Below are 25,447 nucleotides of genomic sequence, written 5' to 3'. Positions count from 1 at the left end.
AAAAAGAAACAGAAATGAGAACTGAAGAGAATCCCAGACACTTTCTACTTCCTAGTTTTTGTCTCTTCCAGAGGTCCAGAACCTTGAGGGTCTGGAGACCCCCATACTAAATTTTTCATTCATGCCTTAAGCTAGCTCCGGTAGGCATCTATTGCCTGCAAACAGGAAAACTAATTAATATTTACCTGGTAGGAAGAGTTGCTGAGTTTCTTCATCACATCCTTCATGAAGTCCAGAATTTTCTGAAATTCATCTGGCTGCAAACTCATTGAACCATCAAACAGAAACACCAAGTCCACGTTGCCCTTTATACATTCTACCGAGGCCAGACACAAAGGGACTTGGTAAAGTGTCTCCATGGGTTGGCCTGCCCATGCTGCTTCCTTTGTATGGGCAGCTACCTGGGAGAGATTTCTACCCACTGGATCCCCAGCTCCTTACCCTGATAACCAGGGCGCCCTTGCAGCACAGGATCCCTCAGATTCTGCTGGAAAAGGTAACACAGGCCACTTAGGTAGACATTCTGGTCACACGTCCGAGACAGCCCAGGATCACATGCCTGAAGGAAGCAAAGGTTGTAAAAAGGGGTTTGGGGCTTCTTCCTGTGTGTCTTCTGGGCGTCATTAGCCAAGAACAAGAACCTTCAGAGTCACCATCCCCTGACCTCACTCCCTGCATCCAACTGGTGACCAAGACAAGGTAATTCCGCCTCCGGGTCTTATCGCCACCTCTCCATCCCTACCGCCAAGGCTGCGTGCCAGGGGATACTCACTGCCTATAGGATAGAGTCTAAGCTCCTGAGTTTGGCATTCATACTGTTCGCAGTTGGACAGTCTCCGACATTTCCAGGCCTATCCCCTGCCATTCCCAATCACACCTCCTGTGTTGAAGGGTTTAAGGCAATTCACTCACTATTCCCAGAATATACAATGTTGTTTCTTTCATTAATGACCATCTTTCCTGCCAGACTGCAATTTCTTGAAAGTCGGGGCTCATGTCATCTTTGTATCTCATTCTTCTGACCCCATCGGAGCCTAGCACGTGGGCTGTCACGTAATAGTAGCTAAGTAAATGAGCTCCCAGTAAACGCTGGCTAAAGATTTCACTCAGCCAGCCTTCTATCTCTCGTATACCTGTGTCAGAAGATGCTGCTGGGATGAATGGTAAAGATCAAGGGGCTTAGAATCAAATGGGAATTTGATTCAAATCCTGGCTCTACCTCTTTAAAACCATGGGACCTTGGTCAAGCCTCTGAACCCCTTGGGTCTTGTTTCCTCGTGTGTAAAATGTGTATACTGATCCTTGTCTCCCCTGAGTGTCTTGAAGGTTAAAAGAGAGAAAGCAGTGTTTCCCAAATGTTAGGCACTTGTGTACCACTTCCCAATTTCTGCCATGTGGGCACATCATGCAGACTTTTTATTTATTTATTTATTTATTTATTTATTTATTTATTTATTTAATATTTTACTCACTTTAAATTTACTCCCAAGCAATTTGATCCAAGAAATCATGAATTTGATGTGTTGTATTTTTCCTTATAAACCATTAAATAAAAATATAACTATAAAACATTAAAAGTGTGTGTACCACCAAATATCATCTCTGTATATCAATGGCCACATTTCATATCTGGAAAAAAACTGACATAAATAAGGTCTCACAAATAGCTGGCTCATACTCGGTTCTTAATAAACCCTGATTGAGTCTGAATCTCTCTGATGCCTGTAATCCTCTATAGGATCTTTCCGCCACTGATCCTTCCTTCTTTTCAATCTGTCTTTCTTCGCATTGACTGATATCACACTACACAAGATTCTTACCAAAAGCTTCCCGCTTGTGGAGTCTGTTGCCAAGGTCATTCCCAAGTACTTGGAGGTATCGTTGGAACCTGCAGGCACCAGGAGATTGGTCTGAAGGAACTTAGGTAACCCAGGTATGGTGGGCCCAGCCTCGACTTCCCTGGGACACCGTTCCTCCCAGGCCCCTCACCAGTTACTCACCACTCAGGCTGATAGGTAGGCAGTGGCCAGTGTTTGGCTGGCACTGATAGAGGTTTCCTGTGCTGTTCCCCTCACCTGGAGCGCCCACGACAACCCTGATGAGAAATCTCACCTGTGAGATGGAGTTGTCCCGTCTGTACCCACCCATTCCTACCCATTAGAGGGGTTCAGATCCACAAGCATCTCAAAACAGTGAAGCCAGTCCCTTTCAGGGAGGCTCTTCAGCCCCTCCCTCTTCCCTATGGAATACATCAAACTTCTAGAAAGTTAAGGATCTTTTCTATTTATAGTCTAGAAAAACTGAGATGCAGAGAATGATGTGCCAGAATGACTTATTGTGAGTTCATTCAATCAGTCATCGATTCAAAAATCATTTATGGGGGCACCTGGATGGCTCAGTCCGTTAAGCAGTTAAGCCTCTGCCTTCAGCTCAGGTCATGGTCCCGGGGTCCTCAGATTGAGTCCGGTGTTGGGCTCCCTGCTCAGTGGGGAGTCTGCTTTTCCCTCTCCCTCTGCACCTCCTCCCTGCCCGTGCTCTCACCGTCTCTCTCAAATAAATAAATAAATAAATTAATAAATAAAATATCTTTTAAAAGTCATTTATGGCCTATCTACTATGTGCTAGGCTGGGGCATGTACTAGGGATGAGGGGGGAAAAGAGAGAAACAAAATCCCTGCCATCAAGGCGCTCAGTGTCTAGTCAGCACCAGTGGGGAATCTAGAAGTGTTGCAACGCCTTTTAGGGGCTGGGATATTTCCCCTTTTATCAGGCACTCATGCGGAGATTTAACGATGGACTGTCCTCGTCCTACTCTCCGAGGGCCTCGCTCCTGTTTCCGGGAAATCCCACCACGACTCCTGCAGACAGGAAGACCCCAGGGCCCGGCGGTTCCCCGGATCTGCCCCCCACCCCCGGGGCTCGTGTCCCGGTCGCCTGTCCTGGCTCTGCGGGGCAGGGAGGGTCCGGGGTGGCAGCTCTCACCCGTCTCCAACCTGCAGGACGCGGTACCCAAAATGCCTCCCGGCGTGTGGGAAGGAGAAGTTTTGCACGTGCCGCACTTCCAAGTTGTAGCCTGAGGCCGGGGCTGGAGGAGACCAGGGGGTGAGGTCAGCCACTTCCGGCTGGCCAGTCCTGGCACGTGCCCCCAGAGGCGCGAGCGCTGATTGGCCGCCGCCCACGTGCCCCAGAGGGCGGCCCACCCACAAAGACCTGGCTCCTTCCTCCTGCAGGCCGCCAGCACCCCGGAGCCCCAGGGGGACCTTCCCCCTTGGGCTTCCCCTTTCAGGGCCTTGACTCCGGGGAAATCTGGAAGCCGCGGAGCCTTACTACCCAGAGCCCGCTTGACCTCCCAGCAAGGGAAGGAAGGATGAGAAGGCGGAGGTCCGTGAGATAGAGGCAGATGGAAGGGGCCCCTCGGGCGATGCGGTTGCCCCATGGCAGGGTGCCTCCGCCTACACACCCACTTCTCCCTTGGGCCTGAGACCCAAGATAATTAGCCTCCGGCTTCTGTCCACAGACTCATGGCTTCAGGATCCCCTGCTCTCTGGGAAGCTGCTTCTCATCTAACGCTCCCTTACTGTCCACCCCACCGTGCACCGGGCTCTTCATTAGCTCTCAGGTTTCCCCGTGTCATCCCCCACCTCAAGCAGCCTCCGCATCCGCTGCCGAGTCCCTAACTGTCCTTTCTGGCTCTGCTTTCCTTCCAGGCATCAGGCTTCTTTCCGCCGCGTCCTAGGATGGCCGAGAAGCTGCCCGGCCATTTGTTGGCAGGAATGGACTGAGGCCCAGAAAGAGGAAAGGGCTGAGATGGTGGTACACGGTCGTGCCACGAAGAGGACCACACCCCAGCGACAGCTCCAGGTACCCATTAGCCATCCCACTCCGCTTCTCTGTTGCCACCTGTCTCTCGCTTCTCCGTTTTTCCCTCCAGACCTTGCCTCGACTTTGGACTCTGACTTTCTTTCTTTGCTCTCCGCCTTCTCCCTCCGAGATTCCCGAGCCTCACTTATCCTAACTTATCACCTATGGCCACCCTCCAGCAGCGGCTCGTTTACTCCAGTCCCACAAAGCCCTGCCGTTTCCCTGGCCACAGACACACGGCCCTTCCCTCCCGTCCCCTTTTCCCTTGCCTACCAAAGAGAAAAGGCCCAGATAGCAGTAGCCTCATTACGATGACGCAGGAGTTCATCTTTCCAGCGGCAGGAGGGACCTAATCCAACACTCTAGTCTCAGAGAGCGCTGGGGATTTGCTGGCAACCCAGACCGGGTGAGAGAAGGAAATGATAATGCCCCAGGGCCTCTTGCACTGGGACTTTCTCACAGAGGCGCCAGGCTGGTGACACTGGGTGGGGGTGAGCCTATAGGGGTTGTGAAACCGCATGGGTTGGGAGGAAGTATAAGCAGGTTAGAGACACTTCCTGTGCCCGCTTGCATTTTCACATCATCCAGGAGCAGACAACACAGGAGGTAGATGGCTGCCTCGCCTGCCCAAGAGCTGCTCATTCCTTGTCTTTCACCAACACACGAACTGAAGACTCTGTACAGCTCAGCAGAAGACTGGTCAAACAAACTGTGGTACAGTCATAATGGAATGCCACCAAAAAAAAAAAAAAAAAAAAGAGCGAGAGGAAGGAAAAAAATAAGGTAGGGAAAAGAAAAGAATGCCAGAGTTTTCTCTTGACATTGGAAGATGCCCATAATACACTGAAGAAAAAGAGCAAGTTACAGACAGTATATTTAGTAACTTATTTCTCTTAGAAAAAACAGAAAAGGAATAGCCACAGAATGGGAGAAAATACTTGGAAATTATGTATCTGATATGGGCTTTGTATCCAGAATATACAAAGAACTCTTGTAACTCAACAGTGAAAAGACAAATGGGCCACCTTTTCAAATGGGCAAAGAATTTAAATAAACATTTCTTCCGAAGATGATCGAGAAGATTTTATTTTAGTTCTTAGAGTATGCGCACGCGCACAGGCTCGCAAGTTGGGGGAGGGGCTGAGGGACAAGCCGGACTTTCGCTGCCTGCAGAGCCTGACACAGGGCTCAACACGGACTTCATCCCAGGACACCGAGATCATGACCTGAGCCAAAACCAAGAGTCAGATACTTAACTGACTGAGCCACCCAGGCGCCTCTGAGGATGACATAAAACCAACCACTGATATAGAAAAGATGCTCAGTGTCATTAGTCCTTAGGGAAATGCCGATCAAAACCAAAATAAGGTACCACTTCACCCTCGCGGGGATGGCTAGCATAAGAAAGAAAGAAAAGAACACGTATTGAGGGTGTGGAGACATTGGAGCCCTTGTACGTTGCCAGTGGCGATGTGAAAGGGTGCTGCTGTGGGAAAGTTTGAACAGTTTCTCAAAAAAAAGTTAAACACAGCGTTACCATACGACCTAGCAATTCTAAAAGAACGGAAAATGTCGATTCATACAAAAATGTATCCATGAATACTCATAACAGCGTTATTCATATTAGCCCCAAACTGGAAACAATGCAAATGTCTGTCGACTGTTAGATGAACAAAACATGGTCCGTCCCCACGATGGAATATTATTCAGCTGGAAAAAGGAGTGAAGCCCTGATCCATGCCACAAAGTGGATGAACCTTGAAGACATGATGCTAAGGGAAAGCAGCCAGGTGCTAAGGGACACGTACGGTGTGATTCCGTTTAAGTGAACCGTCCAGAGTAAGTAGATCTGTAGAGACAGAAAATAGATTAATGGTTGCCAGGATGGGTGGGGGGAGTGCGGAATGAGGAGTGACCGCTAATGGGTGTAGGGTTTCTTTTTGGGGTGATGAAATGTTCTGGAATTAGTGGTGATGATTGTGCAACTTTATGAATATATTAAAAACCACTGAATAGGGGGTGCCTGGCTGGCTCAGTAAGAAGAGCATGTGACTCTTGATCTTGGGGTTGTGATTTTGAGCCCCACGTGGGGTGTAGAGATTACTTAAATAAATTTTTAAAAAATCTTTAAAAACCACTGAATTGTATACTTCTTTAAAATGGCGGAGTTCGGGGCGCCTGGGTGGCTCGGTCAGTTGAGCCACTGCCTTTGGCATGATCCAGGGGTCCTGGGATCAAGCCCTGCATGGGGCTGTCTGCTCAGTGGCGAGTCTGCGTCTCCCCCTCCCTCTGTGATCTCTGTCGCTTTCGCTCTCTCTCAAACAAATAAATAAATAAATACGATCTTAATAAAAAATAAAAAATGAAGGGGCACCTGGGTGGCTCAGTCCCTTAAGTATCTGACTCTTGGTCTCGGCTCAGGTCTTGATCTCAAGGTTGTGAGTTCAAGCCCCACGCTGGGTGCGGAACCTACTTAAAAAGAGAAAAGAAAAGAAAAAAAAGGAAAAAAGGTGTTGAAGTGTGTGTGTGTGTGTGTGTGTGTGTGTGTGTATAAAATCCGAAAGGACACACAACCAAACTCCAAACAGTGGTTATTTCTGAAAGAATAAGGTTTTCATATTACAGTATTGTCTGAATTTTTTTTTACAGTGAGGATGTATAACTTACGTAATTTTAGAAAAATAAAAATAATTAAAAATGCAACACAGTAGAGGAACTTGTACTTGCTTCTGTGAAAGTAGGAAGGACCTTCAGATTCTCCCTGTGTTGTGAGGATCCGCGGCTCAGCCTGCCAGGCCACTGCCAGGGTCGCGGCCCCTGGAGAAGGCTTTTGCACACACAATTATCTATCACCTGGGGCTAGGCAGCTGCAACCTGACAAGTTGCCTCCTGGTACTTAGATAATATCAGATAGTCTTTTTCAAATTCAGTTAAAATCAGATAATTCAGACGGACTCCTTTGATCCTCTATGCAGCAGTTACAATTTACATCTAATCAAATTCTTCTGTTTTATTCTGAAATTACAAAAAAAATACACATTTAAAAATTCAAACATTACAGAAGCATGTAAAGTAAAAGGATAAACCCTCTCTTTTAATATCCACCCCCCCCCACATTTCTAAATCTCAAAAATAACCATTGGTAACAATTGAGAGCAGTACATTCTTCGTGACAAAAATAAATAAGTAAAATTGTTAGTTCTAGTAATTAACCGAACAGGTTGGACCTGTTTGGAAAAATTGTAATTATCTCACTACAGAATATCTAATCCAGATTTAATAGTCAAATCGGCCCTTTCTAGAGTGAAGGTTTTCCTTTAGACCGTCTTCAAAATTTAAATTCTTAAATTAGGGCTGAAGTTCATAGAAATTTCAAGTGTATCAGTCATAACACCTAGAATGGAAGGAATTCAGGAAATGATCTCAGAGTCTCCACGGCTTGGATCGTAGGTTGGGTGCATGCTTCAGTAGGCAAGCGTACTCATTTACATATTTATCAGATTCTGGGTTTCAGTTTAAAAGAAGAAAAGGATATTTTTTCCCCTTCTCTTTGAGGACTGTAAGGCTGAGGAAGCTACAAAAGTACAAGGAAGCCCCAAGGACTCTAGGGTGTCAGGCCCTCCATGTTGGAGAGAGCACGTGACTCCCCTGAAGAGCTGGGTTGCAGAGATCTCAGGCTGGGACCACGTGAGGAAGTCCTGAGGCAGGATTTTCCTTAACACACACACACACACACACACACACACACACACACACACATACACACACATACACACTTCGTTAGTCACGGGCCTCCATCATATCTCAGATTGTCAGTTCTCTGAGGGCCTAATTGGGTCTCTCAATTCCATTCCATTTGTTCAAATCCCCATCAGTTCCCATGGGAACAATTTACAACCATTACAGCTCTTTCTTCTTCACTCCCCTGCCTCTAGAGAAGGTTCTACCTCATGGGGAATTCCAGCGTAACCTCGAGAAACCTGAGCATGTCTCTCTTAGGCTTTAAAACCTCGGATGATGCCCCTTTTGCATACACGAGATCACGTCTAAGTTTGTTGGCATGGCTTTCAAGGGCCTCACCGTGCCTCCATACTCTGTGGTCCAAATTTGCTAGCCAATGACTCATCAGGGTTTAAATAGACGAAGCATCTAGACAGGAGTCTATGAAACTCAGAGCATCCGCCATACTGTCACCCTTCCTGAGGAAATTAGCTTCAGAGGGTGCTTTCTGCTTGATGTTATCTCGGCTGCATCAGATGAATGGTACGAAACCGATCGTGCTGGGGCGTCCGGCTGGCTCAGTCGGTGGAGTGTGTGCAACTTTTGATCTCGGGGTTGTGAGTTTGAGCCCCATGTTGGGTGTAGAGATTATTTAAAAATAAAATCTTAGGGGCGCCTGGGTAGCGCAGTCGTTGGGCGTCTGCCTTCGGCTCAGGGCGTGATCCCGGCGTTGCTGGATCGAGCCCCACATCGGGCTCCTCGGCTGGGAGCCTGCTTCTTCCTCTCCCTCTCCCCTGCTGTGTTCCCTCTCTCGCTGGCTGTCTCTCTGTCACATACATAAATAAAATCTTTTAAAAAAATAATAAAATAAAATCTTTAAAAAAAAAAAGAAAAGAAAAGAAGCTGATGGTGTTGGCACGGCGACAGCTGGCCGTACCCAAGATCAATGCCCAGGGCTGAGGTCGCCTCGGATAGACTCAACCCAACAGACACCAGTTCTCCTCAGGATGGCTTGGTTGTTCCACTTCCCAACTGTTCCATCGTTCCATGGAAATGGACTCAAGCACATCATCTCACAGGGGAGTGACAAATGAGAACCCCGACTGGGAAGTTCTGGGGTACCCAGAATCTCTGCATCTAAGACACACTCAGTGGCCTGGAAGGCTCAGGTCTTCTGTGTCCTTTGTAAGGTAAGATGATTCCAATTATGCCTTATTTTTCTAGGGGTTCATCTGAAAACAATGAGAGAATTTTCTCTTGCTCCACTCGAGAGAGTGAACAAGACTTTGTGTCCAGCCATTTCTCATCTTGATCACTGCTCATTACCTGGTCTGAGCCACCATTACCTCATCCCTTGACTTTGTGGCTGTCCCCTCACTGGTCTCCCTGCTTCCAACCTTGCCCCTGCTATAGTCTGTTCTCCACACAACAGCCAGAGAGATCCTTTGATAATAGAGATCAGATCATGTTACTTTCTTGCTCAAAACCCTCCAGTGGTTCTCCATTTCACTCAAAATACAAGCCAGAGTTCTCCTTGTAGCCTAGAAAGCCTTAACCTATCAGATATTTCACTCTCTCTGAAACCCAGTCCCCTTCTTGCTCACTCCTTTTCAACTATACTGCCGTCCGGCTCTTCGCTCATTCCATCACACCTCTGCCTCAGGGCCTTTGCACTTGCTGTTCTCTTGCTTGGCTTTCCCAAAAAAGCCTCACAGCTCCTTCTTGGATCATCTCCTTTGAACTTTGCTCCTTAACACTTGTAGACTTCCGCTTATGCTATCTAATTTACTTATCCCTCTGGTTTATTGTCCATCTTCACTATTACAATATAAACTCCCCCGGGACAGCATTATTATTTGTTGTTGCTATCCACTGCTATATCTCCAGTACCTAAAACAGCCTGGAGCATAGTAGGCAAATGTGTAGTCAGAAAATATTTACTGATGAGTGAATGCGTGGGGCTCCTCTTGCCCCTAAGGATAATGAAGAGGCTTTTGCTTCCCAGGGTCTAGACTCTTAGGAGCAAAAAGCTGTATTATCCAAGAAAGAGAGGTTGGGAGAGTTGACAGTGGAGGCCCAAATTAAATTATATATTTAATTTAATATGTAAAATTAAATAATAAGCTGGTGGCGGGTTAGCAATCAGTTGGATCCCTTCAAACAGAAACTGGGGGACACAGAGGGGACCAGCCAGTTCACAAGTGAGGGGAGAATGATGCAGACACAGAGAGAAATAGATGTCATGAGAGATAATTGTGAGGTCTACGCACAAGGCGTGGTGACAGCTTGGAGGGCTACCTCCGTTCCCGATGGCTTCCCTAGTTCCAGTCCACAGTCTGGCCATGCTGAACACTTTCTCTTGTGCTGCTTCCTTGAATAAAATGTTGAATAAGCAAGGGTGTGGCAGCAGGGAGCCTCCGGGCATGTTTGAGCCCCTGGCTGCTGGAGAGGGCGGCAGGAAAAGCAAGCTGGGGCCTCCCCACCCCCCACCCCCAGTCCACCAGGCCCAACTGCCTACAAACCCAGGACAAACCAGGGCAAAGTTCTCTTTTCAGATTCACACCAAAGATTTGCTGGTGCAAAGGCTGCTGGTTGCCATCAGCTGCTCCCTCCTAGCCTGGGCTCCCCACACACCACTTCCTCCTGGCTACAGTAACATAGGCCACTTTGGTCAGGATGGTTCTAACAGAAATATCTGGCTCACCACAGTGCTCTTTCCCCTTCTTCCCACCTGCCAGGAGGTTTAGAGCGAGAAACTGCCTGGGAAAGGAGGCTGGGAGGGCAGGTCATTGAGGCCCAGAGGGGCGTGGAGTTGGGGGAGGGCTCAGAAGCCACCACCCTATTCCAAGGCCCTTATGATCTCATGGCTAGGTGCACCAGGGCATTCTAACGTTCTAGAAACTCTACCTGGGATTTTCTGAGGGAGGGCTGAGCTGAATGCAGCACAGGCAGGGATTTTCTACAGATGGCATTCTTGAGTATTCGCATGCAGTCCACGGGCCCTGTTGTCACTGGGTGACCTCACTCCAGGGGCTCCACTTCCAGCCTCTCGGCATATGGTCGATTGTGTCCAAAAGAGCATATCGTTCAGGGCCAGAAGCCTGGGAACCAGTTCCAAGCAGTACTGTCTTGCTATGTCGTGCTAATACCCTCCTTCACCTCTCTGGACCTCGGTTCCCTCCTCCCTACACAGCTCGGGCTTCTGCAGGGCTCACCAGTCTGTGAGTTCAAATGGTAATTCTCCCATGTTGTTGGCTTATTACCCCCACCTGCTAGGACAAGATCTCCAGCTTCCTGCAAATTCTCTGCTATCTCAGCAAGTCTTCAGACATATTTCACTTGGGCTCCACTCCCTTGTATGCGAGCCGCTCCAGGCTTCCCATCTTGGCTGTTCTATAACCAAAACCGTAGATATAACAATTCTTGGCTATTCGCCCCAAGCCCCGAAAACAACAAAGCTGTACTGGAGTCAGGAAGAGCCTCGCTGTCCGCTTGGAGTTACCCCAAGCTCCACCTGCTTGGGCTCCAGTGTGTACAAGCTGGTAAAACAACTCTTTCAACTTTTACTTATGACTCTCTGTCTCTCTGTCTCTCTGTCTCAGTCTGTCTCTGTCTCTGTCCCAATCTTTCTCTCTCTCTCACTGATTGATGTTCAGGGAGCTGAGCCAGACTGACCCGCGTAAGAGCTATATGTACAGGAAGGACCACTATCCCCCTCTGACAACCAAAATTTCACTCCTGGGTCAAGCTCATTCTAGTCTGAGCCCCCCCACCCTCAGGGCACGCCTACGCTCCCTCTTGAATAGGTCTTCTACTGGGTCACCCCATTAGTTCTCCAGACACCCCAGTTGTTCTTGAACTCCCCAAAAGACCAAAACTCACATCTGGCCTACAGTGGGGATATAGGTAACCCCAGCCTATCTTATTTGTTAACACCAAGGAAAGTGAACTCCCTGCCATCGCTCCACTTCTGTGGGAAAAAGGAAAACCTTTCCTGTCTTCTGACTAGGTAGCTTGAGTCCATTTAGAAAACAAGTCAAATAGAACCCAGAAGACTTGTCATTGCATGACGTGTTTGCACTGTTCAATGAGGTGGAGTGTTTGGGGGAAGCAGTGGCTTTGTTGATTATCTGAGTGATGAGGAAGGCCTCCTCCCTGGTCTCACCACCTATCAGACTCTTCTCAACCCCTTCTGCCACTGGTCCTCCAGCTGAATGTTCCTGAAGCTCCTTCAGAAGCTGTGGACGACTCCCTTCAAAGCCTTGGGTGACTCTCTCTTGATTTAGAGGGTCTTGGCCAAATGTCATGTCGTGGCAAGTCAGAGGAACCCATCTGAGCTGATGGAAAGCAGACAAATACATCTGTCTGAAGGATATCACAAAGCCCTTAGAAGAACCCAAATACGATCAGGTCTTCCAGGTGGCTGGAAGAGGGCACCCTTCTCCACCCCTTCCACAAAGCTTGAAGAAGGTTGCCCTTCGGTGCCGACCTCAGCCCAACTTTCCATATACTCTGAATGTCCACACTCTTAGGAAAGAAAATCTGGCCCAGCTGGGTTGAAATGTTCAACCTACAGTAATCGGCTATTGCCAAGGAAACAGGGTCCTAAACACAAACCAGCATCTGGCCACCTTACCCTCAACCTCTGAAGTTCTTAGTTACCTGGGGTAAAGCTCCATATTACGCCATAACTTTCTTTAGCTTCGTGCCCTCCTTTTCCCCCTTAATCTCTCACCAACCTATCCCCTTTGCCTCATCAAACCTTCCCAGCCCTGAGGCATCGCGCCAACTTCTTTGGGCCATCCTTTATGATACCTTCGGTTAGAAGTGTCGTAACAGGGCGCCTGGGTGGCCCAGTTGGTTAAGCGTCTGACTCTTGGTTTCAGCTCGGGTCATGATCTTGAAGTCATGATCTTGCTGTCATGAGATCGAGCCCTGTGTCAGGCTCCACGCTCAGCAGGGAGTGTGCTTGGGAATCTCTCTCTCTCCTGCTCCCTCTGCCCCTCCCTCCCTCCTCTCTCTCTCAATCTCTCAAGTAAGTAAGTAAATAAATAAATAAATATCTTTTTTTTAAGTGTAGTGACAAAATTTCGATTTGAAAGGACTCTCAGATATCACCTAATTCAACTTTGGCCTACTGCACAAAAGTCCCTTAAATATTACTTCCTCTTAAATCTTCAACCAGGTTCTCCTTCCACACCTCCAGAGACAGGACGCTCATGACTTCCCAAGGAGATCCACTCGTCTCCTGAAGCTCTGCTTGTAGGAACCTGCTGTCTTGTATTACATGCTAGTGGCTTCCATGCTTTAGACCTGGTTCTGCCCAGCTGAAGTGCCTGGGACAAATCTGTTCTCTTTCCCATCTGGAAGCCCCTTCAGAAATGTAGACAAGGCCTACGGGTCTCTCTTCCAGGCTGAACATCCTCAATTATATTGAATATTCAATATATATGAATATATTGAATATTCATAAGACAAAGTCTCAAGTCCTCTGACCACTCCAGGAGGAACACCCGTTTCAACAATCCTCCTAAAATCTGGTGCCTTGAAATAAATACAATGAGGACATTCAAGGAAATACTTCAATTAAAAAAGGAGAAAATAAATTGATTAAGAATAATAGGAAGTTGGTTATACCAGTGAAATAAGTCCATTTTATGAAATACTATCCAGCCTTTTACAAAATATGGTAGATTTACCTGTGCTAGCGTAGAAAGATTGTCATTATATGTAAGGAGAAGAAAAGCAAATTATTAGTGCGTGTTACATCTTTTTTTATTAAGATTTTATTTATTTATTTGAGAGAGAGAGAGAGCACAGAGGGAGAGGGAAAGCAGACTCCCCACTGAGCAGAGAGCCCGATGGGGGGCTCGGACCCTGAGATCATGACCTGAGCCAAAGGCAGACACTTAACCGACTGAGCCACCCAGGCACCCCACTACTGTGTGTTACATCTTAAACACTTCATTTTTTGGTGTATACATGAAAAAAAATTGGTGGGGAAAGAGAGCTGTCTGGTTGGCTCAGTTGGAAGAGCACATGACTCTTAATCTCTGGGTTGTGAGTTCAAGCCCCACATTGGGTGAAGAGATTACTTAAATAAGCTTAAAAAAATGGGGGGGGGAGGGTATTTACTGGACTCTATGTAGGTATTTCTAGATTCTAGAGATGTCTTGAATTATTTCTAGAGTATAAAGGATGAGGTTTTAGAGATCTTTCATTATATATATGTAGTTTTTTCTTATAAAGAGCACATTACTTTAATAATCAGAAAATAATAATAATAAAGGATTTGCAGTGCTTTGATGAACCCCAAATAACAGGATGTCAACCTCTCACCTCATTCACATTCTTTCCATTTATTCATTCAACAAATGTTCTCTAAGGCCTTCACTGCTCCAGAGCCCATGCTGGGCCTTGGGCTCCTGGAATCCAGTGAGGCATGGTTCCAGCTGTGAGGAGCTCACAGATGTTAGAGAAAATCTAGCATGATAATTGCTAAATCTAGGAAATCACAGGGTTATGGGATCACAGGCGAGGGACCTCCCGAAGTCTTGAAGATAAGAGTGTTTGTTGGGCATGAAGGGCTGTTGGGCAAGAGTGGCCAGTGCAAAGGCCCTGAGGCAGAAAGAACTATGCTATGCTCTGTTCATGCCATACCCTACTATACCCTAGTGCAAGTCACCACCATCCTCTGCCGCATCATTCCCCTCCTGTCTGTTCTTGATCTAGCAGCCAGAGTGATCTTTCAAAATCACAAATACAGCCATGCCACCTCCCTGCTTAAAACCAGTCCTGTGACTTCCTCTTTCTCTTAGGACAAAAAGTCCAAAATTCCTTCACATGGCCCATCAGATATTTTTTTTAAAAGATTTTACTTATGTATCTGAGAGAAAGAGAGAGAGTGCATGCAAGAGAGAGAGAGTGCGCGCACAAGCAGGGGAGAGGGGCAGAGGAGAGGGAGAAGCAGGCTTCCCACTGAGCAGGGAGCCCGATGTGGGGTTTGATCCCAGGACCCCGGGATCATGACCTGAGCTAAAGGCAGATGCTTAACCGACTAAGACACCCAGGCGCCCCAACCTATCAGATCTTGCATCTAATCTATCAGGAGACCTGTTGGTTCTGCTTTCAAAAAATATCCAGGATATGAGCACCTGTCATTATCTCCGATGTAACCAAGTCATCATCGTCTCTCCCCTGGGTTTTTGTAGGAGCCTCCTCACTGTCTCTGTGTATCCACTTTGCCAACCCTGTCCACCCTCACCTCAACCGGAGTGACCATGTCACTCTTCTGGTCTAAACCGTCCCGTGGCTCCTGTCTTACCCAGAGCCAAAAACAAAGGCCATCCCCTAGTCTAGGGGCCCTGCACATCCGGCCCTTCATTGCCTCTCTGGCATCACCTCCTCCTTCTCTCTCCCTCGCTCACTTGTCACCAGCCACACTGGCCTCCATCCAACACATGAGGCTTGCTTGTCTTGGGGCCTTTGCCATGGGTGCTTTTCTGCCAGGAATGCTGTTCTGGCAAGTTATCCCATGAATCCCTCCCTCAGCACATTCCCAATCACCTCCTTGCTCTTTATCTCCATCTCCAAACTTCCATTCTCTGAGTTCTGCCATCACTGAGTCTCTTTCTGTCCTATGTCTCTCAGATTCTTATGGTAAGAGGTAACTCAGTATGGCTTCTCACATTTACCCCAGATGCAAAGATGAAACTTCCTGCCCCAGAAGGTGATGGAAGATGGTTAACAGTGTGAGGGGCTGTGAACATGGGTGTCAGTTCTCAAGTTTCCCAAGGTTAGAGCCCATTGCTGGAAGCCCCACGGGGCAAACCCAGGGGAGGTGGGGACTGGGAACTGAGGCTGTGCCTGGCCTGGGTCAGGCTTGGGTTCAGGGGCCAGGGATGGGGACACTGACCTGGATGTTGGACCAGGGTGGTGGGGGCTCGGACCAATGGGGAATGTTTTGACCTTTAGGGTTTGAATGCAGAGTAAAAGCTATAGCAAAGTCAGATTACATCAGTCCTACACTGACCTTGAAGGCCCTGTGTCCTGTGCCCTCTCCACCAACCTTGTGACGCAGCTATCTGACCTCATTTCCTTCAGCTCTCTCCACTTAATGTGCACCAGTCATCCTGGCAGCCGTGTTGCACCTAGAACGCCCCAGGTACACTCCTGCCTCAGGGCCTTTGCACTTGCCATTCTCCACCTGAAACACTCTTTCCCGGATATCTGGGAAATGCATGCTATTCTTCTCTTGACTCAGGCCTGTACTTCAAAGTCACCTTCTCAGTGAGGCCTTCCCTGGCGACAATTACACAAAGCATATCCACATACCAGACTTCCTACCCTCCTTCTCTTCAGACTTCATTTTTCCCTCTTCAATATCTAACTCTAACTAACAAATGATTGATCTTACCTATTGCTATCTCTTTCCATTAGCATGTCAGCTCCATGAGGACAGAGATTTTTGCCTGGCATTCGTTGTTATAGCTTCAGTATCTAGTGCACAAAAGTTTTCAATGAATAGGGGGCACCTGGGTGGCTCAATTGGTTAAGCATCCAACTCTTGGTTTCCGCTCAGGTCATGATCTCAGGGTTATGGGATCGATCCCCTCCTCTGGCTCTGCACTCAGTGCAGTCGGCTTCAGATTCTTTTTCCCTCCTCCTCTGCCCCTCCCTGCTTGTGCTCTCTCTCAAATAAATAAATAAATAAATAAATAAATAAATAAATAAATAAAATCTTTGGGGAAAAAAGTTTTCAATAAATATTTATGAATGAACCCAGCAGGAGTGTTGAGCATCTATTACATGCCAGATTATTTTCATCCATTATGTTATTTCTTACTAGAAATACTTGGAATGATCTAGTTTTTGTTTTAAAAAGTTAGAAAGTACGTGCAAATACACAGAGCACACAGCTCCTCTTCGCCTGGAGGGAGTGACAGGGCGCCCCCTGGAGTCCAGTATGAGGTAGTGGCTCTCCTTACACCTTGGAGGAAAATGTCTAAAATTCACTGCTCGGCTGTTGCTAGTACTTCTCTCTGGGAGGAGGGATTTCGAGTTATTTTAACTTTCTTCCTTTTTGCTAAGCTGCATTTTGTGATTTTTCTCCAATGACACGTAATGATCTTGTAATAAGTTTTCTGGCTCAGGCAACGGAGCGTGCTACTCTTGATTTCAGGGTTTTAAGTTCGAGCCCCACCTTGGGTGTAGAGACTACTTAAAAATAAAATCTTTAAAAAATTTAAAAATAGGGGCGCCTGGGTGGCACAGCGGTTGAGCGTCTGCCTTCGGCTCAGGGCGTGATCCCGGCGTTCTGGGATCGAGCCCCACATCAGGCTCCTCCGCTATGAGCCTGCTTCTTCCTCTTCCACTCCGCCTGCTTGTGTTCCCTCTCTCACTGGCTGTCTCTCTCTCTCTGTCGAATAAATAAATAAAATCTTTTTAAAAATTTAAAAATAAAAATAAAATAAAATATTTTTTAAAAAGTGTACTAAACCAAAAAAAAAAAAAGTCTACTAAACCTAGGGAAGTATTTTCGGTATACTAGAAATATACCACTGAGTGTATAGTTTACCACAATTTAAAAATTCTTTAAAGTGTGCCGAACCTGGGCCGCCTGGCTGGCTGTCAGTAAAGCATACAGCTCTTGATCTTGGGGTCGTGAGTTTAAGCTCCACATTAGGGATGTAGAGTTTGCTTAAATAAATAAACTTCAAAAAATAAAAATAAAGTGTGCTGAGTCTGGGGTGCCCGGCTGGCTGGAGCGTGTAACTTTTGATCTCAGGGTTGTGGGTTTGAGCCCCACACTGGGTGTGGAGATGACTTAAAACTAAAATCTTGAAAAAATGAAAAATTGAGTGTACTGAATCTTGAAGTGTAGTGTTATAACTGGAAATTATCATAATGAGAAAAAAATACTATAGCACTAGCCCCAGTGCTTCTGTTGTATGTGAAAACCAAATGATGGGCTGGTATTCAGACCTTTTTGTTCTTTAAAACCTCTCTCTTGGGGCGCCTGGGTGGCTCAGTCGCTAAGCATCTGCCTTGGGCTCAGGGTGTGATCCCAGAGTCCTGGGATCGAGCCCCACATCAGGCTCCTCCGCTATGAGCCTGCTTCTTCCTCTCCCACTCCCCCTGCTGTGTTCCCTCTCTCGCTGGCTGTCTCTCTCTCTGTCAAATAAATAAATAAAATCTAAATAAATAAATAAATAAATAAATAAATAAATAAAACCTCTCTCTCCTTTGCCTGCTTTCCCAGCCCCACCTCCAGGTTTTTACTCTTGCAATCTTTGACCCATAGCTTTAACCCAGGCTATAGATACGGTTCAATGGATCTCTCGGTGAAAAACAAGAATGAGATGAAAGGGATGCTTTCAAATGCTACAGTCACAAGGATCCCCCTCGAAGGACCCGTGTGGATCACCTTCACAAAGGCACATGAACTTGTTCGGAGCCGGGTGGGTTGGTCCCCGACCAAGGCAAATTCACGACTTTCTTGGCCTGAATGAACATTGCTTCCAAATAGAAGCAGCAGGGAGCTGTAGGGATGAGCCCTTCCCTCCAAACGGTCCTGCTTCCTCGAGGGGCATGATGGGAGTTGTTAGTACTCTCAAGAGGAGGGGCAAGATGAGGGATAGAGCCCCAGCCTTCAGGTCAAACAGAGCTGGGTTTGTATTCTCCCTAGGTGACCCTGTGCAGGACTCCTGACCTATTAGGGACCTCAGTTTCCTCATCTCTAAAATGGAGCTAATAATGCCAATTCCCTGGGGCTGCTATGAGCTTCAATGAGGAGATGAGTAAGTGAAAACGCTCAGCACCATGCCTGGCCTAGCAAACCCAGTTGCATAAAATGACGTATTCATTCATCACATGTCATTGCCATGTACAATGCCAGGGGAGCCAGGGTGGACGCAACAGGGTAGCCCCTGCCCTGTGCAGCTTACAGACGAAGGGGGCAGACATTCGTGGCCTAATCACATGAATAAAGAATTACAGGGGCGCCTGGGTGGCCCAATTGGTTAAGCAGCTGCCTTAGGTCATGATCGCAGGGTCCTGGGATCGAGCCCAGCGTTGGGGCTCTCTGCTCAGCGGGGAGTCTGCTTCTCTCTCTCTCCTTCTGCCCCTCCCCTCTACTTGTGCTCTCTCTCACTCTCTCTCAAGTAAATAAAATCTTTATTTTTTAAAAGATTTTATTTATTTGACAGAGAGAGAGCACAAGAAGGGAGAGTGGCAGGCAGAGGGAGAGGGAGAAGCAGGCTCCCCACAGAGCAGGGAGAGCCAGATGTGGGACTCGATCCCAGGACCCTGGGATCATGACCTGAGCCGAAGGCAGTTGCTTAACCAACTGAACCACCCAGGCGCCGATAAATAAAATCTTAAAAAAAAAAAGGAGGGGGGAATGCCTGGGTGGCTCAGTCAGTTAAGCATCTGCCTTCAGCTCGGGTCATGATCTTGGGGTCCTGGGATCGAGCCCCACATGGCATGGGGCTCCCTGCTCAGCAGGGAGTCTGCTTCTCCCTCTCCCCCTGCACCTCCCCCTGCTTGTACTTTCCTTCACTCTCTCTCTCTGTAAAATAAATAAATAAAATCTTAAAAAAAAAAACAAAACTACAAACTGTCCTAAAAGCTGAGAGGAGAAAGTCCAAAGAACAAAGAGAGCTTATAAACAGGGGCACCTGATCTTGTCACTTTTTAACCCAGGTGAGCTGACTACAGACGTGCTAGGGCGTTTTCATGTTTGCCTTAGTGACAGGAAGATCGTTCACAAGTACAGCACACTGGACATTTTGCAAAGGAACTTTCACAGTTGAGATTTTCATACGATCCTTATACCAGATCCTAAGCAGAGATGATGGCCCTCATTTCACCGAAGTGGAAACTAAGGTGTACAGAGGCGTATCACTTCTTCAAGGGCAGACAGGTCGCGGACCGTGAATCCCAAGGTCAGACAAAATCCAGAGGTCTTTTGCTTCCACATCTCTTGCTTTTTCATTATCTCGTTTTTCCTTTAGTATTTTTCATTCGGGGATTTATTTTTAATCCTTTAGTATTAATTTTAAATTCTGAAATATAACACATTTTCTTCTCTTTTCTTTTTTTAATGTTGACACACAGCTTACAAAAAGAGAGTGGGAAAATAGATGTGTACGGTTTAAAGAACATCATGTCTCTACAGCCCAGCCCAAGGAACAGAACTTAACGTACGGGTGCCCTAGGCCCTCTTCCCCAGAAGTGATCCCTACGCTAAATTTTGTTCATCATCCACTCTCTTACTTTTAAAAACTTTTTTTTTTGTTTTGCATATCTTATCAATATATTATTGTTTTGCCTGGTGTTGAACTCTATATAAATAGCTGATGTATTCTTCTGTAACTGGCCTCTTGCTCCTAACATTTTGTTTTTGAGATTACCCGTACTGATGATGCCTAGACCTATCATTCACTTTCACAGAGACACAATATTCCATTGTGTAGTTATACCACGATTCATTTATGCATTCCCTGTTAACAGACCCATGGGTTGTTTCCAGGGTTCTGGCGTTACAGTCTGCCTTTTCTTTACGAAGACAAATGGACTTGTTTTTATTTTTTTTATTTTTTATTTTTTTAAAGATTTTATTTATTTATTTGACAGAGAGAGAGACAGCCAGCGAGAGAGGGAACACAGCAGGGGGAGTGGGAGAGGAAGAAGCAGGCTCATAGCGGAGGAGCCTGATGTGGGGCTCGATCCCATAACGCCGGGACCACGCCCTGAGCCAAAGGCAGACGCCCAACCGCTGTGCCACCCAGGCGCCCTGGACTTGTTTTTATTTTTAAAAATTCCAAGATGTTCTAAGTGTTGTGAATTTAAATTCCAGCCCCTACATCCACGTTAACAGTAGTGTAGAATGCTAGGTTCTATCATTTATGTGAAGCTTACCATCAGCCAGGACCTGTGTTAGGAGCTTCACACACATTTTAAAATTTAATTCTCAGAAAAAACTCCATCTGGTGTCTATCATTACCTTCAGGTGAAAGGACTACTTTTTAGGGAGTGAGACTGGGGTTCCTAGAGGCTAGATAATTTGCCCAAGGTCATTAGGAGAGCCAAGACTGCAGCTCAGTCTAATTTTAACGTTCGAGTTTCTTCCAATTTACTCCTTAATACTTAATACTTATTGCAGAATAATAAACACCAAATGTAATGACTTGCTGTAAGAGCTATAGGTACTCCTATGTTTTTATATTTTTAATTGTGGTAAAATTTTTGATTGTGGTAACATGAAATTTACCATCTTACCTTTTTTTAGGTGGATAGTTCAGTAGTGTTAAGTACCTTCACATCGCTGTGTAATCAGTCTCCAGAGCTCCTACATTCTTGCATGTGTTTCCTGGGGCACCTTTGCAAGAGTTTCTCCAGGGCATGTTTTATTTATTTATTTTTAAGATTTTATTTATTTATTAGAGAGAGAGGCAGCGAGAGAGGGAACACAAGCAAGGGGAGTGGGAGAGGGAGAAGCAGGCTTCCCGATGCAGGGCTCGATCCCAGAACTCTGGGATGATGACTTGAGCCGAAGGCAGACGTTTAACGACTGAGCCACCCAGGCTAGGGCATGTTTTATGGGTAGAATTGCTGGGGAGTTCCACCTATGGGTGGAATGCATGGGTTTGCACATGCTTGATTCAATCAGTTAAGGCCAAACTCCTTTACAAAATGGTTACACCAATTTACAGTCCCATAGGCAGGTTGTTCTTCTTTTTTTAAAGTATGTAATACACTCAAATATTTTTAAAAAAAAATTTAAGTTCCAAATGTTAAAAGAACAAAAAGACAATACAATGAAGAATCTCCCATCCCAACCACCTCATTCCCTCCCCAGAGGCAATCAATTCACCGGTTTCTGGTGATTCTCCTCCCAGAAATATCGCCATTGCATATATTTCCCCCCTTTACAACAAATAATAGTATTATATAAATACTGCTCTGAAGTTTGCTTGTTTCTCTTAACAAACATCATAGGCAATATCGCCTGGTGCTCTTTGGAACAGAATGCTTGGATTCATATCCAGCTCTTTTCTAAACTGGCTATGACCTTGAGTGGGTCATTTTATCTCTCTGTGCTTTATATTCCTTATCTGTAAAATGTGGAAAGAATCCTAATTCAAAGGTTATTGTAAGGGCTAAGTAGTTAATATACTAAAGCATTTAGAACTGTGCCTCTTAGGATTGTAACTATTATCAATATAATTACATCAACGTTTTCTCATTGTTTTAGAGTTGCTTGGGTAGTCTATTATATAGACGTACCATGATTTAGTTTATTTTTTAAAAAGATTTTATTTATTCCACGATTTATTTTAATCACAGTTCATAAACATTAAAGTTGTTTCCAGTAGGTCGATATTACAAACAGCACAGAAAAAAAATTAAAAAATAAAACAACTCTATCATTTCCCACTCACAGCTTGTGAGTACATCTGTAGGATAAAGTCCGAGAATTGGAACTGCTGAGTCAAAGATATTATGTGCAGTTATATGCTTAATAGATATTGGCAAATTGCTCTTAATGGATACATCACAGATTCTCATATATACTCACTTAAAGATATATAGAAACTTTAGAACAGAACAAGATAAGCCACTTTTTTGTCCAGATGAGTCAACTGATGCTGGGAGAGGAAAAGTGACTCACACAGTTAGTGGTGGATTTAAGAGTCTTAAAAGACTTTAAGATCTTATTCTTTAAATGTAATCTCTACCCCCAATGTGAGGCTGGAACTTACGACCGGAGATCAAGAGTCGCATACTCTTCCGACTGAGGCAGGTAGGCCCCCCCTGAGTCTTAAAATTCTTTGAAGCCCATTTTAACATTTCATGATTTGGATGCGAGGATTTGCTAGCTTAATGGTAGTAACTTAATATCTAATTTCTCATCATTCTTTCCGAATTTTTTCCCTGGGCTATTTTCCTATCCTGGATTGGTCACGAGCGCTGTCAAATGACCCTCGGACAATTCTGACCTGCATGAAATCTGCCCAGTGACCGATCTTCCTCATCTTCGAAAATGCTGCCCTTGGTAAACTGCCTCTAGGGGAGCAAAGTTCCGCCAGCCACTCCCAAGAGATCGTTTAAATCACAACTAGGGGAGCGAACCACAACACTCGCCGGTCATCTCGCCGGGACCAATTTCGCAAGCTGCTGGTTGATTTGTAATTTATCTTTTAGACGAAAGGAAGCCCGCCTCTCGGTAGCGAGGTCGTCATTGGATGGTACGGCTGTCAATCACTGGGACTATAAGTATAGGAGGCCGGCGGCTCCTCCCTCAGGAAGGCCAGGAGCGCGCGGTGCGGCGGCGTGAGTCCGGTGGCGCGAGTCGTGCCGGGGAGAATCTCTGCGGTAATATCAGACTGTTAGTCCGTAGTCACTGGAGTAGAGAAGAGAAGGGAGCTCGCCTCTCCTCTTTTCCCTCCCTGCCCGGCGGGCGCGATGGCGGAAGCCGCGGTGACGGGCGCCGGCGGAGAGGTGGTGGCGGCGGCGGAAGGCTCGGGCTCCGCGGGCTTGTCTCTGGGCCGGGGCTTCTCGAGCTACCGGCCCTTCGAGCCCCAGGCGCTGGGCCTCAGCCCGAGCTGGCGGCTGACGGGCTTCTCCGGCATGAAGGGCTGAGGCTGCAAGGTCCCGCAGGAGACGCTGCTCAAACTCCTGGCGGGACTGACGCGGCCAGACGTGCGGCCCCCGTTGGGCCTGGGCCTGGTCGGAGGCCATGAAGAGGCGGCCCAGGAAGGCGGCCTGCCGGCCGGGGCCGAACCCAACCCCACCTTTCCAGCCCTGGGCATTGGGATGGACTCCTGCGTCATACCCCTGAGACACGGGGGCCTGTCACTGGTGCAGACCACGGATTTCTTTTACCCCTTGGTGGAAGATCCCTACATGATGGGGCGCATAGCGTGTGCCAACGTGCTGAGTGACCTCTACGCCATGGGCATTACTGAATGTGACAACATGTTGATGTTACTCAGCGTCAGCCAGAGTATGACCGAGGAGGAACGAGAAAAGATAACACCACTCATGATCAAAGGCTTTCGCGATGCTGCTGAGGAAGGAGGGACTGCAGTGACTGGTGGACAGACGGTGGTAAACCCTTGGATTATCGTCGGTGGGGTTGCCACTGTGGTATGTCAGCCAAATGAATTCATCATGCCTGACAGTGCAGTTGTTGGCGATGTGCTCGTGTTAACCAAACCCTTAGGAACCCAAGTTGCTGTCAATGCCCACCAATGGCTGGATAATCCTGAGAGATGGAATAAAATAAATATGGTGGTCTCCAGAGAAGAGGTAGAGCTGGCTTATCAGGAAGCCATGTTCAATATGGCTACCCTAAACAGGACTGCTGCTGGATTAATGCACACGTTTAACGCACACGCAGCCACAGATATCACAGGCTTTGGCATTCTAGGACACTCTCAGAACCTTGCGAAACAACAAAGAAATGAGGTGTCCTTTGTGATTCATAATCTGCCAATTATTGCCAAGATGGCTGCCATCAGCAAGGCCAGTGGGCGCTTTGGGCTCCTTCAAGGAACCTCAGCGGAAACTTCTGGGGGGTTACTGATTTGTCTGCCAAGAGAACAAGCAGCTCGCTTTTGTTCTGAAATAAAATCTTCCAAGTATGGAGAGGGTCACCAAGCATGGATCGTCGGTATTGTGGAAAAGGGAAACCGGACAGCCCGGATCATTGACAAGCCTCGAGTTATTGAGGTCCTACCTCGTGGGGCCACTGCTCCTGCTCTCGTTCCTGACAGTTCCAATGCCTCCTCTGAGCCTAGTTCGTGAGATGGAATAGCAGAAGTTGTTTGGACCTTAGAGCCTTTGTACACAATCATGAACGATTCTCAGAACTTTATTTTAAGAAGAAATTTCCAAAGAAGGCTGCCTGCATAGTAGTTCCAGTGGCCCTTTCAAGGTGATTTGAATCAGCCCCCCACAGGCTGCACATTCCAAGGCCAGAAGTAACATTTTGGACTTTAGGGGCAGGTTTGTTCATCTAGTATGTGGAGGAGGAGCAGAAAAACCTCTGTTACTTCTTTCCAAGAGCAAGATGAGGCTATTCTGGTTTGAGGGATTTTTTCTTGGCACTGGGTTGATTCATGTCTGCACAGGGAGTGAGGTTATTTAATAAGAATTACACATAAAAAAAAAAGGTAAATTGCAAAATGATTTAGATAAGAAGCAAATAAGTTTGGACCAATACTGTTGATAAATCTAAATTGTTCAGAGAGATCTTACATTGCATTGTCAAATTCTTTATTAGATTTTTCTGAAGTACTGGCTCTTTCCTGCTCTGGACAAGAATTGAGCAGCTTGTCCAATGACTGGGAAAGGAGGACCTGCAACCATCTGATTTGGTCTCTGTTAATGACGTCTCTCCCTCTAAACCCCTTTAAGGACTGGGAGAGGCAGAACAAACCCCAGAGCCCAAACCTTGGTGGTCATTAAGATGTTCGATCTTGTGCTGAAAATTCCTGGAGATTTAATCAATAAAGAGTAATTTCTAGTGAAATAAATAAAAAGGACTTTGTGGAAAAATTCTTCTGGCTAATGTTTGGATTCTTGGAATTCTGAATCTTTTACAGTCTTATAAAATGAATCAGTTGATACATTTTAGAGTCTGGCAGGTAGAGTGTGAGAATGTTTTCCCTGATTCTGGACCAGAGGATTTAACACCTAGATTTAGGTTTGCACCCTCCCTCTGTGTTGATAGCAAAGGACTCAAAACAAGCATAAACACAAGGACAAGCAGGTGGGAGAGGAAATAGCAAAAGAAAGGGGTTAACACTTGGAAGATTTAAAGTAGGTGGAAGAAGGGTAACTGACTTAGCAGAATAGA

General features: G+C 46.5%; 2 protein-coding genes and 1 long non-coding RNA gene across 7 annotated transcripts in view; 2 read left to right on the top strand and 1 right to left on the bottom strand.

The window, feature by feature from the left end:
- Positions 1-4,365, bottom strand: part of ITGAL (integrin subunit alpha L) — a 39,260-nt gene extending 34,895 nt beyond the window's left edge. For both annotated transcript variants that reach the window (XM_026515796.4, XM_026515797.4), the window contains exons 1-6: positions 4,135-4,365; positions 2,983-3,085; positions 2,001-2,095; positions 1,821-1,888; positions 442-559; positions 186-316 (exon numbers count right to left, since the gene is read on the bottom strand). In XM_026515796.4, coding sequence (XP_026371581.2) covers positions 186-316; positions 442-559; positions 1,821-1,888; positions 2,001-2,095; positions 2,983-3,085; positions 4,135-4,189 — 570 coding nt within the window. In that variant the 5' untranslated portion in view covers positions 4,190-4,365. The remainder of the gene's footprint in view (positions 1-185; positions 317-441; positions 560-1,820; positions 1,889-2,000; positions 2,096-2,982; positions 3,086-4,134) is intronic.
- LOC130544303 (uncharacterized) lies at positions 3,271-5,926 on the top strand. Of its 2 annotated transcripts, XR_008960479.1 has the most exons (3): positions 3,277-3,381; positions 3,708-3,861; positions 4,450-4,591. It is a non-coding gene; the product is annotated as an uncharacterized LOC130544303 (long non-coding RNA). The 2 variants fall into 2 exon arrangements; XR_008960480.1 differs by having other exon boundaries at positions 3,271-3,381; positions 3,708-5,926.
- A 13,351-nt stretch (positions 5,927-19,277) lies between these two features.
- Positions 19,278-25,146, top strand: SEPHS2 (selenophosphate synthetase 2). 3 transcript variants are annotated; one of them, XM_026515795.4, is made up of 2 exons: positions 19,278-19,526; positions 22,789-25,146. In XM_026515795.4, the coding sequence occupies exon 2, from the start codon at positions 23,050-23,052 to the stop codon at positions 24,391-24,393; it is 1,344 nt and encodes a 447-aa protein (XP_026371580.2). In that variant the 5' UTR covers positions 19,278-19,526; positions 22,789-23,049; the 3' UTR covers positions 24,394-25,146. The 3 variants fall into 3 exon arrangements, 2 of the variants coding, with proteins under 2 accessions (XP_026371580.2, XP_048080724.1); XR_008960463.1 differs by lacking the exon at positions 22,789-25,146 and adding an exon at positions 19,699-22,002 and having other exon boundaries at positions 19,294-19,526; XM_048224767.2 differs by having other exon boundaries at positions 19,294-19,526; positions 22,655-25,146.
- Positions 25,147-25,447: the final 301 nt, after the last annotated feature.

Source organism: Ursus arctos, unplaced genomic scaffold, assembly GCF_023065955.2.
Source record: "Ursus arctos isolate Adak ecotype North America unplaced genomic scaffold, UrsArc2.0 scaffold_2, whole genome shotgun sequence".
Taxonomy (NCBI): Eukaryota; Metazoa; Chordata; class Mammalia; order Carnivora; family Ursidae; genus Ursus; species Ursus arctos.
Note: the sequence above shows the minus strand (reverse complement) of the source record. Positions and strands in the feature narration are given on the sequence as shown.